This window comes from Gopherus evgoodei, chromosome 1, assembly GCF_007399415.2.
Source record: "Gopherus evgoodei ecotype Sinaloan lineage chromosome 1, rGopEvg1_v1.p, whole genome shotgun sequence".
Lineage (NCBI taxonomy): Eukaryota > Metazoa > Chordata > Testudines > Testudinidae > Gopherus > Gopherus evgoodei.
Genome location: NC_044322.1, coordinates 117,579,007 through 117,593,944, shown reverse-complemented (window position 1 = coordinate 117,593,944; position 14,938 = coordinate 117,579,007). Strand labels below are relative to the sequence as shown.

General features: G+C 40.9%; 1 protein-coding gene across 4 annotated transcripts in view; it reads right to left on the bottom strand.

Moving 5' to 3' along the window:
- Positions 1-14,938, bottom strand: part of TBC1D8 (TBC1 domain family member 8) — a 78,495-nt gene that overhangs the window by 57,191 nt on the left and 6,366 nt on the right. For 3 of the 4 annotated variants that reach the window (XM_030570160.1, XM_030570180.1, XM_030570184.1), the window contains exon 2: positions 1,846-2,001. In XM_030570160.1, coding sequence (XP_030426020.1) covers positions 1,846-2,001 — 156 coding nt within the window. The remainder of the gene's footprint in view (positions 1-1,845; positions 2,002-14,938) is intronic. The other variant, XM_030570171.1, reaches the window with a different exon arrangement.

Sequence of the window (14,938 nt, the reverse complement as noted above, 5' to 3'; positions counted from 1 at the left end):
CTGATAGCCATGAGCTGCTTGCACTGAATGCACATGTACACCACCTGCCCTCAAGGCAGGCAATCATATACACTGCATTCAATTCAATAAACTGGTTAGCTCCCACTCTGCTGCTGAATCCACATAGTATAGATTAATGCAATATTGATCTACACAACCAGAATTATCTTCTACTGACTTGGAAAAATTAACTGTTACTTACAAGGATACATCTTGGAAATCCATTTGGGGAAGGTTGGCAATTCAAGATCTTAAAGAGTTATTTGTTAAAGGCTTTTCCAAAACTTCTATAACCTACAAAAAAAATCTTAACCATTCCAGTCAAACAAGTGCTTCTCCTTGAAGTGAAAAACCACAGCTGCCCTAGCAGACTGAAGCATAGAGTAGAGTAATGATCAACCCCAGGGAGGAATATTACCTACATGCTACTGAGCAAGGGACCTAAGCATTCTTTGAGATGAACACTGATTTTCATTTTAAAATGCCAACCCCTTTTTTTTGTCACAAGAGCAATATTTAAGAGCATGAAGTATTCTCTTCACAAAACATTCTCTCTTTAATGGTGTGTTCTTACCTTCCAAATTAAAAAAAGAGTACCAAGTGAACAGCAACTATGAAAATGAGGAAATGGTAGCACCTAACCACAGCCAAAAATAACATGGAGAACAGACTCTCTGCAAGCTTCCCAACACAAATGTAACAATGCACATCAATCCTGACCTACTACCCTTCGCTCCTGTTTCGTATCTTCAAAATACACTAAAGATCATATAATGGTTTTGAGGTACAGACAGGCATCCACAGGGCAGTGTTTTCCAACTGCATGGAGCATTTCCTTAAGGGGGTACAAGGGACAGCACACACGCATGCATCTTCAAAATGTGAAATGTGTGCAGCTGATGAAGAGACATCTACCAGAGTTTTCAGTAAGCCATAAACAACAACTCTAATGTGTGAGTTGCCCCACTAATTTCAATGAATACTAAATCTAACACCACCAGTGATATTTTATGCCAACATTGTTAACTATTTCACTGCTCAACCCGTGAAAAAAAGGAGAGGAAATATGTTATGAAGACCTACACCAGCATTTTCTAAAACAGGAGGAAGAATGAAGGACTAGCCAGGAGAGCATAGGAAGTGTATAAAAAATGCATACATTAAAATTGGTAGGCTTTAAACACCACATAGCGGGGTTGCTATGATTTACAACTGGTTTATTTTTCTAAAGGGGTGTTCAGCTTTGAAAAGTATGGAAAACACTGCGTTTTAAAGATTAGTTTAAAGATTAGCAAACTCAAGTCTTCAGAGTGCACTACTCTTCACCATAGGGTCATCCAGCACTATGATACTTTAAAACATTTATTATTTTAAAACATTTAATATTTTTAAAATCATCTCTTTCATGAGATTTTATTGTGATCAGAAAAGCTAAGGGAATTTTTTTTTTTTAAATAAACTGCAGGTAAAAATTAACTGCTGATACACATGTGTTGATGAAAGACCAGAACAAAAAGCTTCCTGTTGCAAGTGGCCTGCACAGGCTACTATCTGAAATGATAAATATGTGAATGGAATGACCACATTTTGAAACAGACAGAAAAACAGGAAGGCAAGAACAGCCAGAATTTTTTTTCTTACTTAACAGAAGAAAACATTCCCTTATGTTATTAATACCTTGAATTATAACCAATAGGTATTTTGGTTATTAAACAAGCCACAGCCAGTAGCCTTTACACACACGAGGTTACTAATTTTGGTTACCTTCAGCTTCTTGGACATGCAGATACTGAGCATGCTCAGAATTTAGCTTTGGGGATTTTTTTTAATTGGTATGTAACTCACCAGCAGCTATGGCCCAGTAAACTTCTGATCCATTCAATAACTCACCACATGCTATGGCAGAGTAAACTGGTGATCCCGGAACTTGAAGTAAAATTCGAAATGGAGCAACACGTGCATTAGAATCTAGCACTGCATCCAGGGCACCCACCAAACGACCTGAACACACACACAAAAGGAGAATGACATGTTTTAATTACAGTAGGACCAACTCTCACTGAGACCCGTCTATCACTATTAGATCTATTCACGTTTAAGACCCTCAAATTCAGCACTGAACAAAATTATAACAAAGCTCTCTAACACTGGCTTGTAAAATAGAGAAGTGTTCAAATGCACCAGAGACTAGAGGGCCAGGCAGACTGATCAGAAGACCAAGGCTTTACGCTTCTAGTTGGTTTATTATGCCATATAGATATATGACTAACAGAAGCTTTGAAACCTAAGCTATGGTTAGAATACATAAACATGCATTATTTAGAACAGTCTCAAATGTATTGTATCTCAGATTCGATTCCATAATTGGCTCCTGAGTAAAACAAGTCTTAGCATATTATTGCTATCTGTTTGAACTGGAGTCATGAATTTGCAGGTGAAAACATAACACACAGAAAGTACCAAAAGCTCTCCAATTATTACAGAAAAAACAATCTGAAAAAAAATCAGAATTCCTCCAACTACAAAAGATGAGCACTTAAAATGTGCATTCCCCTGTTGCTGCATAAAAGGTTCTAATTCTGTAAGATGGTCTTAAAATTCTGTATTTTGCCAACACCACCACCACAATTAGGAGCACCCTATGAGTCTGCATCCTGACATCAGAGGAAGCTATAGGGCAACGGCATAGCACAGTCTAACCTGCAAGTTTCAAAATATTGAAGACCATGTGATTAACAAAGAAAGAAACAGCCCAGAGACTAATTTTTTCATCCTGATAAAAAACCTATGTGTAGGGATTTTTAAAAGCATTTAGTTTAGGCCTCACCTTGGTCCCATTTAAATCACTGGCAAAAGTTAGACCAAGCACTTCTGAAAATCCCGATAAAAGGTCAGACTTGTGAAATATGGTTATTTTTAGAGAAGACAAGAAATGCACCCATAAAATGAAGCCATGTAAGTACATGGGAAATGAAGGGTATTTATCTCGTTTCTCAGTTTGTGCAAATTAAATTCCCTTTTCTGTCCCTGAATGACTGATCACAACAGCCAATTCCTCTTTTCACTCTGTTCTTCCGCTTACCAGTTCCATAACGTTCACTAACTGTAAGGAACCAAGTTTCCAACTGAACACAAGTAGTAAATAAATGAAAATAATAAATACCACCCACTCCCCAGATCAGCCAGGTTAGCCATAGTTTAAATATTATAAAAACAAAATACTGAGAAGCCAAAACTAAGAAGAATCCTTTGAATATATTATATTTTAAATAAAAGATCTGAGCCAGGTTCATACACAAACTCCAATGATGATTTACTGGAATATGTACCTGAAGTCTCCCTCTTCAATTAATTTTGTATTTTCATAATTAATATCATACATTAGAGGCCTGACTGAACTTCCATTAGTTTCTATGGAAAGACTCTCATACACTTATGTGGGATTTAGATTAGTCCCCAATCTATTTTTAATTTAGGTAGGATGGAAGGCACTTTATAGTTTCACAAGTAAGAAAGTTGTCTAGATTTCTGATCTCTCATATCTGCAGCTGATTCCAAGGCAGTAAAACAAAGGTGTGTCAGTGACGCAGAATAAGCAATTTGTGCATGTTTTACACCTGTATTTTGACTAGTTTCTTCAAGAGAGAAAGATATTAAGTATTTAGTGCAGGTTAAAACAATTTCCTAGTTTGACGTGAAAGCATATCAATAATCTTTCTGAGGTAGTCTCATTACTATGCTTTAGCACGTCTATTTTTGAGGTGCTACAGCAATGCATAGGTTGAAATTTAACTGAACAAGCTCCAAAAATAGATCTTTCAATAATTAATCGGCGAGTGCTATAAAAACTATGTAACGTTAGCCAAAACTTGTACATTAACCTGGTGAAGACTGAGTACAAAGTTTAAGAAAGGATGAAAGCTACTTATTCAAATGTCAGAGGGGCAGCCGTGTTAGTCTGGATCTGTAAAAGCAGCAAAGAGTCCTGTGGCACCTTACAGACTAGTCCTGTGGCACCTTATAGACTAGTCTATAAGGTGCCACAGGACTCTTTGCTGCTTTTATTCAAATGGTGCCTTTCCAAGTGTTTTTTCTGTCTTATAAATGCTGAACTCCGCTTAATACTTGTAACATACAACAACTGCACAGTGCTTCCCCCTGAAAGAACCAATAAAAGCATGCAAACAAAAGAACTTTCTAGAAGAGACACAATTTGAATTTTAAAATCAACTTTGTCTTTAGATTTTTAAGTTTCTGATAGAGCTCCCTTTAAAACACTTCTTTTTTCCTACACACACATCCACACACACACACACACCCACTCTCCTGTTGATATTTAAGGGTCTTCTTAACCAGGCAGGAACTGATTGACTTTTATAGGGAAAGGCAAATCTTACTATCCATACAAACCTATCAAATAAAACAAACTAGAAAAAAAAAAGAAAAATATGTTTTACTAACTTTATTATAGTAATCATGGGTCTTTCTTGATACCATGCATTGAACAAAAATTTCAGAAGTAAATATGATTTTCAAGTTCATTGCATTCTTTTAAACAATAATATTACCAGCTCTCTATTTCAATTTTTCAGCTTCAAACAATGCAAAACCATTTCGGGGGTGAGGGGGGGGAAATAAAGCCACCGAAAATAAAATGCACTTGATTTTTTACTGCACCACAGGTTTTCTAGTTAGACTTCAGAGTCCAGAAACAGATCATCTTATGAACATCACAAGTCTTTTCATGATTTTATCAAGATTACAAATAACGTTGAAATGCAAGAGGAAGGTCCAAGTCCAATGTGGACGTCAGACAAAGCTTGGAGGAGGAGGGGAGCGGGGGGAGAATTGCTTTTCTGCTTTAAAATCAGTTCATGCTCAATAACATGAACAATTTCCCTGGACATGGGATTTCAAAGCAAGTGTTTAACTTGTATTCTTATGGAAACAAACAGCTCTCTAAAACAAAATTTTCACTCTTCCTGTGGATCATGGATCTTAACTACAATTTTTGTTTAGTTACATTTCAAATGTCTATCTTCATGCACATTTTACAGAACCTAAATTAGTGAAAATCAAACACTGCAAAGTTATACCTTATATGGAAAGGACAACCAAATTAGAATTACAATAAAAGTTTCTAATCTGAAATCCATTTTATAGAGTTCACATTATTTTATGCACACCAGTTCAATAAATAAATAAATCCAAGTACAAGCTAGCAGGAGACTGAAGCACTATTTTCAGATCCTGTGATGGATAGGCAGTGTCTTTGCTTCACCAAGATCATAGTGTAATCTAATCAGCCTGGACACAGCATGCTACATAACTGTATGATTAGGTCTTCTTATTCACGTTAATCCCAACTGTGTGTGTAACACAGCTGTGCACACTTTTTTTTGGGGGGGGGAGGGGAGAAAATTTAGGTGATACCTTTCTGGTTATCAAATAAACATGCAGAAGTATGATCTACCATTTGAGCTTAATCTGTATTTACCTGAAACCTCAAAGAGAAGAAGATATCACAAATTGCAAGGTATGACCCTATAATTTGAGTACCACAACTCACAACTACAATCTAGAAAAAGACCAATTACAGCAAAGTCTCCTGAAAAACATTGACTTCTGTGTAAATGTTTTTTTTCAAACTCTCAGGAATGCAGATTTCTCTAACTTGGCGTGAATTATCCATATGATATTTGAAGCATTCCATTAAACTTTGAGAGACTGGATGTTCGAAAATGAAAGGTGGACTCAAAATTAGAAATGTTGAAATCTGGTGAAAAATATTGATTCTTTCCATCTGTCAATTCAAGATTTTGGAGATGCAGTCTAAGATGTAGTTCACACATGTCAGTAGCACCTGACCCAAAGATCTCTCTTCAAAGAACAATAGGCTATCTATGCCCATCCTCACTGCACCTAACAAGTCTTTAGGTAAAACTAAGGTAAAGTTTTTAAAAGTGCTTATGTCCCCATTTACAAAAGCGTCCTGGGCAGTTAGGATCCTAAGAGTGTTTTGAAAGTCAACAGGACTAGAAGCCTAAATGCTCAAGCCACTTTTGAAACAGTCACTTAGTGTGTATCTACACTACAACTAGAAGGTGGGATTGCAGCAAGTGTAGGCATACCCAAGCTAGTTTTGGTTGAGCTAGCTCACTAAGGCCTTGTCTACACTACCAGGGTAAGTCGACCTAAGTTACGCTACTCCAGCTACGTAGCCCAGGTCGCCTTACTGCAGTGTCTACACCACTCTGTGTTGATGGAAGATGTTCTCTGGTCAACTTACCTTACTCCTCTCGTTCCGGTGGCGTACCAGAGAGCGCTCTGCAGATGATTTAGCAGATCTTCACTAGACCTGCTAAATCAACCCCTGCTGCATTGATCAGTAAGTGTAGACATGGCCTAAAAAATAGCAGTGTAACCACAGCTGCATAGACTAGCCCACAGATACTGGAACTAGGTTTAAAGCTGCCATTATATACAGGGTTTACAGTTTGGTTTAATGGCACTCAGCTCCCAGACTATATGAATTGTTCTAGCACCACTGGACTAGCCACTCAGTACAATCCCTATCTAGGATGCTGAATATACACCTGGGCAGCTAGCTCAGGCTGCTGCAGCTGCACTGCGCTTTCTATCGAGTAGCGATACAGTTAGCTCAGGTATGCCTACACATGCTGTAATTACTCTTCCAAATTGCTATGTAGTCACACCCCTCAGGCACTTTTGAAAATTGTAACTAGTCTAGCAGCAGGTTCCAGATTCAAGGGTTTACAAGAGAGCCAAGCTTGCTATAAAATCCTAGCTCTACTAGCACATTATTTTGCTCTGATATATCCACACTCAGTAGCTCATTAAGCATTTTAGTGCCATGTGCCACCCTGCCTCTCATATCCTCTCTCATCCAGAAGCTTATAAATATAATCAAAACAGGAAGATGGGAGCAAAACGGGTGGTCAGGTAAAAATGAAATGCTTTTACACAAAAGAGTAATACACAGAATTAAAACAGGATGCTTCCATCTGTTGCAACATGAGTGAGGTTCAAATTCAGGATGACAGCTAATGGTTGCGAGAAACACTTTCTGCTCTACATCCCAGACTACAGAGATGAGACTTTGGGCAAGAAGAAATACATGAAAAAAAATCACATCAAGAAAATACAGAAGTTATGTCTTATCTAAAACTTTTAGAAATAAAAATTGACAATGAAATAACTTCTGAATTCAATTAAGTATTATTCACCTAGTTCCCTCACAATAAATCTTATTATTTTTGTTGCAAAGTAACATCTGAACAGTTCAAGGCACTTTGCAAACAGCAAAGTAGAAAGTTACAATACCCTATGAGGTAGGCAGTTACCTGTATGCTACAGATGGGCAAAGTGGTTAAGCAACTTGCCTGTTATCATAGAGGAACTCAGCAGAGCCAGGAGGAGAATCCAAACCTTCCAACTCATAGACCCCAATTTTTCCCTTATGCTCTGGCTGCTTTACAGGTAGCTTAAGTGGTCTCTCCCTGAGGATTCAACCTGAAAAAAGGGGAATCCCTGGGTGGGGTAGAGCTATTATAACTGCACTGTTCTGTTGATTCCCTCCGAAGCATCTTGTACTGGCCAGTGTCAGAAGACAGGATACTGGGTCTGATGGCCCACTGGTCTGACTCAGTCTGTTCATTCTTATTTTCTTACCAGCTCTACACCACCCTTCTGAACCTCTTAGCACAAATGATGTGCCCAGGAAAAAAGGCATGTGGATGGAAACTGCTGTGTTCCAGCTATCAGAACATTCCATTGGGTTCACAGGCAGCTGGACAGAACTAACTGGAGCAGTCTAAGTCTGGTCCAACTCCAGGACAGGTAGCAGCATAAAAGTAGTTTAAAGCACCTTTGCATCCCCCTACGTCTGATCTGCACTGAACTCATTTCTGATGTGGCTCAGGATCTGGCCCCCCTCCTTGTGGGTTAAGTATGGGCAAAGAACTGTGTTCTGGTGAACAAGTGTTTGGTGTAGCAGGTGGGGGAACGTCAAAACAAGGAAAACTTATTGGCATCAAGCTCTTCCTAGAGCCAGTACAACATAACACTCTGATTGCTTGCAGCAGTTCTAAATGTTTTAGTCATGCAGCAGTGATATTTAACAGATTCCTGCTTTCACCCATACTTCACGGAGGAACTTCTGCTTTATAGCTCTACAATATCAGGAACATTTTCGGTTACACAGATAGCTAAAGATTAGTGGATAAATTCTACCCTAGTTTACATCTCATACAAACATCTGTTGACTTCCCCGAGATTGCACAGGACACAGATAGGGCTGGTTTCAAGCCAACAGGACACACATACAGTGTTGTATTTCTTACTAGCTTTCTCAAGTCAACTCAACAGAATTTATACAGATAGCAAGGAAAGATATTTAAAAGAGGGAAAAGATAAATTAATACTACACTAATACTTCTGTAACAAAAAATAAAATAAATAATAATAATAATAATTTCCTTGGTGATGATGCTGGTTTTACCACATTTGAAAAAAAGCTCACAAAGCTAGATTTCAGTACTAAGGGCAAATGTTTATGCATGTGTAATACATTACACAGGAGTAGGCCCACTGAAGTCAGTGGGACTACTTTCATGTGTGTTTGCAGGATCAGGCCCTTTGATGTCTAGGCAACAATTCAGTGCCTTACTTTTTCACCATGTGAAAGTGAACTGAAACTACAATTGTTTGTGTTACTACTTAAACTGAGTGTCCAGCATTATGTTCTTTGTGAAGCTGGAAGTTGTTATATCCCAGCAAACTAAATTTTTACTTTTAATGGTATTATTTCACAAATTTTCTTCAGTGTTTTCTGTGGCTTTATATTACTCTGAGGGTTAGCTACCCATCTGTTTCATATGCTAATATCCTTGGAAATTCAAGTTACGATCATGGGGTCTGCTGTCATGGGAGTGCTCTAGGAGAGTGAAAGGAATGTGATATAGGAAGAGGGAGGAAGAAGGTGCAGAAGTATGCACAAGTATGTACATGCTTCCCCACCTCCTAAAAACCCATACAGTACTTCTCCTAGTGTGTTATGAAAGAACAAATGTACCCTGACCCCGCCTCTTCTTCTAAGGCCATTTTTCCAAGTATGCTTTTATCCACATAATTCTTGCAGAGGGTTGTCACATTTACTTTACCAGGAGTCAACGTGACAGCAGCCTAAGATATACTAGGATAAGGCTGCAGTCCAGCTGGTTCTAAAGTTCACAGAGATAAAGGCTCTGTCACACTACAAGTCTAGAAAAACTGTTTCCAGCCTAAAATTAATGTACCTAATAAATATGTGGAACATACATGCTGCCTTTTGATAGTCCCCTAAATTACCACAATATAAATTGTTGAACACTGTCAAAAAAGAATCTCTCTCACACATTTTGTTGGTGCCATATAATGTACCCACAAAGTTATTAGAAGCATTGTAGTATTACATAATTCTAGTAATCCCAAAAAATCCTTTAGAAATTAATCATCTTGTTGTTCTGCAGAGTCTGTCCACTAGGACACAACAGCAACAAACAAAAACATATTCCCTCTATATTTATTACAATCTCATTTTAGCCAGTTAGTGATTTTCAGCGTTAAAGGGGCTGACATTTACAATTTAAACAGATACAATCCATGCTGGAAGGCTAAACATTAGACCTGAAACCTCTGTTTTGATTTGCAGGTGCATTCACAGCTTTCAAGGCATTTAAAAACACACATCACTGCCGTATCTGTGTGTATGCCTAACGCACGGCTCCTCCACTATGTTTGCTGGTCTCATTTTGCTTTGTAACCAGCAAGCTCATAAGATAAGAGCAGGCAGAGCAAATAGATAATGTCACATGCACACATGAAAAACACAAAATGTTTGTTGGCGTGGCCCAGCTGAGAAATTGGGCCTTCATATTAGAGCCTTTGTTGAGGATTGAGAGTAATTTATGCATGTGATTCCATGCTTTAAGTTATTTGCAGCTCAAATTCACTTTTGGAGAGGTCACCTTCTTTAGAGAAAATTTAAGAAAAACATGTTTTCAAGAGAGACCTTTTAAGATGTTACAGTTAAAGAACCAAATAAGAGGGAGGGAGAGAAATAGGATATCTGAATTCCACTTGTGAGCAAGGCTACAAAAACATTTTGATTAAAGTCTAAAGGCAGGTCTACACTTAAAAAAGCTGCAGCTGCGCTGCTGTAGCACTTCAGTTAAGACGCTACTACGCCAACAGGAGAGCTTCTCCCATGAGCATAGTTAATCCACCTCCAAGAGAGGCAGTAGCTATGGCAACAGGAGATGCCCTCCCATCCACACAGCACTGTCTACATCAGCGTTAGGTCAATGTAACTGCGTCGCTCCAGGGTGTGAAAAATCCACACCCGTGAGCGACAAATCCATACCCATGAGCGACATAATTATACTGATGTAAGTTTGTAGTGTACACTTGGCCTAAATTATTGAATAGGCTATTGGCTAGAAAGAATCGTTTTCTCCTATGAGGGGGAGTAGTGACAATAACTATAATACCTGATCTATGGAAGCTATTCCAAACCCCTAATAATTTTTGTGGTCCTTCTCTGTACTTTTTCCACTTCTAATACATCGTTTGAGATGGGGAGACCAGAACTGCACACACTATTCAAGGTGTGGCCATACCATGGATTTCTATAGTAGCATTATGATATTTTCTGTCTTATTATCTATCCCTTTACTAATGGTCCCTAACATTCTGGTAGCCTTTTTGACTACTGCTAAACATTGACCAGATGTTTTCAGAGAAATTTGCACGACTCCAAGATCACTTTGAGTGGTAACAGCTAATTTAAACATTTTGCATGTACAGCTGGGATTATGTTTTCCAATGTGCACTATCTTGTATTTATCAACACCGAATTTCATCTGTCTTTTTCTTGACCAGTCATCCAGTTTCTAGAGATCCCTTTGTAACTTTTTGCAATCAACTTTGGTTTTAACTATCTTGAGTAATTTTGAATCATCACCAGACTTTACAACCTCACTGTTTACCCCTTTTTTCCAGATCATATTGACTATGTTGAATAACAATGGTCCCAGTACAGATCCTTGGGGAACCCTGTTATTTACCTCTCACCACTGTGAAAACTGACCATTTATTATCTTTTAAGCAGTTACTGATCCATAAGAGGAACTCTTCCCTTATCCCAAGATTGCTTATTTTGCTTAAGTAAAGTGCCTTTGGTGAGGCACCTTGTCAAAGGCTTTCTGAAAGTCCAAGTACACTATATTCACAGGATCACCATGGCCCATGTTTGTTGACACACACACACATACCACCCCTGTCCCCTTCAAAGAATTCTAATAGATTGGTGGGACATGATTTCCCTTTACAGAATCTGTGTTGATTCTTTCCCAATATATCACGTTCATCTATGTGTCCGATAATTCTGTTTTTTACTTTAGGTTCAACCAGTTTGCCTGGTACTGATGTTAGGCTTGCCAGCCTGAAATTGCCATGATCAACTCTAGAGCCTGTTTTAAAAATCAGTGCTACAGTCATCTGGTACGGGGGCTGATTTAAGTGTTAAAGTTATATATCACAGTCAGCGGCACTACTATGGGTACCCGCATGGCACCACAGTATGCCAACATCTTTATGGCTGACTTAGGACAATGCTTCCTCAGCTCTCGTCCCCTAGCGCCCCTACTCTACTTGCACTACATTGATGACATCTCCATAATCTGGACCCATGGGATGGAGACCCTTGACAAATTCCACCAGGATTTAAACAATTTTCACCCCACTGTCAACCTCAATCTGGACCAGTCCACACAAGAGATCCACTTCCTGAACACTACAGTGCAAATAAGTGATGGTCACATAAACATCACCCTATACCGGAAACCTACTGACCGCTATACTTACCTACATGCCTCCAGCTTTCATCCAGAACACATCACACGATCCATTGTCTATAGCCAAGCCCTAAGATACAACCGCATTTGCTCCAATCCCTCACACAGAGACAAACACCTACAAGATCTCTATCAAGCGTTCTTAAAACTATAATACCCACCTGGGGAAGTGAAGAAACAGATTGACAGAGCCAGAAAGGTACCCAGAAATCATCTACTACAGGACAGGCTCAACAAAGAAAGGAACAGAATGTCACTAGCCATCACCTACAGCCCCTAATTAAAACCTCTCCAGTGCATCATCAAGGATCTACAACCTATCCTGGAGGATGATCCCTCACTCTCACAGACCCTGGGAGACAGGCCAGTCCTCACTTACAGACAGCCCCACAACCTGAAGCAAATACTCACCAACAACTACACACCACACAACAAAAACAGTAATCCAGGAACCAATCCCTGAAACAAATTCCACTGCCCGCATATCTATTCAAAGACCTACCCACATCAGCCACACCATCAGGAGTTCATTCACTTGCACATCTACCAATGTGATATATGCCATCATGGGCCAGCAATGCCCCTCTGCCATGTACACTGGCCAAACTGGACAGTCTCTACGCAAAAGAATAAATGGACACAAATCAGACATCAAGAATTGTAACCTTCAAAAACCAGTAGGAGAGCACTTCAGTCTCCCTGGACACTCAGTAACAGACTAAAAGTGGCCATTCTTCAAAAAACCTTCAAAAACAGACTTCAACAGAGAAACTGCAGAGTTGGAATTAATTTGCAAACTGGACAACTTCAAATTCGGCCTGAATAAAGACATGTCACTGTTTCTGGGAGCTGCTTGAGGTAAGCGCTGCCCGGAGCCTGACCCCCTCCCATGCCTCAACCCCCTGCCCCAGCCCTAGCCCTGATCCCCCTCCCGCCCTCTGAACCCCTAGATCCCAGAGCGGAGCACCCTCCTGCACCCCCAACCCCTCATCCCCAGCCCCACTCCAGAGCCTGCATCCCCAGACAGAGCCCTCTCGCCCCCCAGCCTCTAATTTTGTGAGCTGAAAGAAGAATGCTGCATTTGAAAGGGAAAAAGCAAATGGAACAGATTACTGTATATACTCGATCATAAGCCAGTTCGTTTATAAGCCGACCCCTCCCCCAGATGGATAAGTAAAAATGGAAAATTTTTATGACCCTGTTAATAAGCCGACCCTATAATTCAGAGGGCAGGAAACTTTGGCTCCCGGGCCATAAGGATAAGCCGCTGGTGGGACGAGATGGTTTGTTTACCTTGAGCGTCTGCAGACACAGAGGTAAACTTAAGTAAACAAAGTGTCCTGGCGCACCAGTTGCTGACCCTGACAGGCCGGGACAGCAATTGGTGGGGAAATTTTTTTTGGAGAGGAGAAGCTGGGAGTCAGGGCAGTAACTCCTGTGACCACCACTCACAGGACTCCAACCCTAGCCCAAGACCCCCACACTCTCTCCATCCCATCCCATCCCTTCCCACCTTATCTGGGGAGGGTCAGGGGAGGATGTTTCTGAGCTAGCTGGAGTTACTCCAGCAGGCAGGTCAGTGCGGCCGCAGCCTGCTCCGGCGGGCCAGACTGGGTGGCATGGCCACAGCATGTTCCAGCGGACTAGGCCGGGTGGCATGGCCCCAGTGGGCTCCGGCGGGCCAGATGGCACGGCCACAGCCTGCTCTGGGGCGCAGGGCCAAGCGGTACAGCTGCAGCCTGTCAGCCCCAGAGCTGCAGCTGCTTTGGAGGCTCGGGGGAGAGCAGCGTGACCAGAAACAGAGAGACTCTGGCCCTGCCTCTTCCCTTCTGTCTCTGCTGGCTGTGCTGCCTCTCCTTGCTCCCTCTGTTGGGGGGAGGGGCTGTGTACCACCTCTCCCTCTCTATACTCGTTCATAAGCTGACCCCCTTCTCTGGTGCTTCCCTTTTTTACTAAAAAAATTCGGTTTATGAACGAGTATATACGGTAAGTTGTGTTCATAAGTGTAAACCTCTGGTTTACAGTTTTTCGTTCCTGGGTTATAAGAACAACCCTACAAATATTTAGAGAACATAAAAAAAATCACTTAGAATTCTGTTGGCATAAGTAATATGTAAGAATACGGAATACTGCATAAACAAAATTTGCAACTAGTTAGCTACTGGGGAAGGAATGGGAAAATAATCAATAGCTTTGAACTGACTATTATTAATCTAACATTCCAAATCTTAAAATACAAGAAGTTAAACAAGACATTAAAATTACAGGAAATGTTATTTTGCTTTGAATACACAGTACTAATCCAATCAAACGAGGAGTAAGCTGAAACTTCCACATCCCCTCATAAAAATGACAGTAGTGCCACAGCCTCACTCTGCACGACAAAGGCACTCTGACATTATATTACTATAAATGAGAAGGATTTGACACTACTCTTGATTATACATCTTATGGACAACCAGAGAATACCACTTACCTAAGGCAAGGCTGGGCAAACTTTTTGGCCGGAGGGCCACATTTGGGTATGGAAATTGTATGGCAGGCCATGAATGCTCACAAAATTGGGGGTTAGGAGTGGGAAGGGCTGAGGATTCTGGCTGGGGGTATGGGCTCTAGGGTGGAGCCAAAAATGAGGAGTTCAGGGTGGGGGAGCTCTGAGCTGGGGTGCAAGGGGGTGAGGGTTCCAGCTGGGGGTGCAGAATTTGGGGTGGAGAAGGGTGCTCCAGGCTAGGATCTAGTGGTTCGGAGGGCAGGATGGGGATCAGGGCTGGAGCAGGGGGATGGGGTGCCAGAGGAGGTCGGGGTGCAGGCTCCAGGTGGCGCTTACCTCAAGCAGCTCCTGGAAGCAGCAGGATGTCCCCCCTTGACCGTGGGAGCTTCAGAGCCAGTACTTGGGGCAGGGACATGTGGAGATCCTGGCTGCCCCTATGCATAATAGCTGGAGTAGGGCCATGACGCTACTTCTGGAAGCCATGGCACATGCAGAGCGGGGCAATCCCCCAATCCCGCTCCCCGGCAGCAGC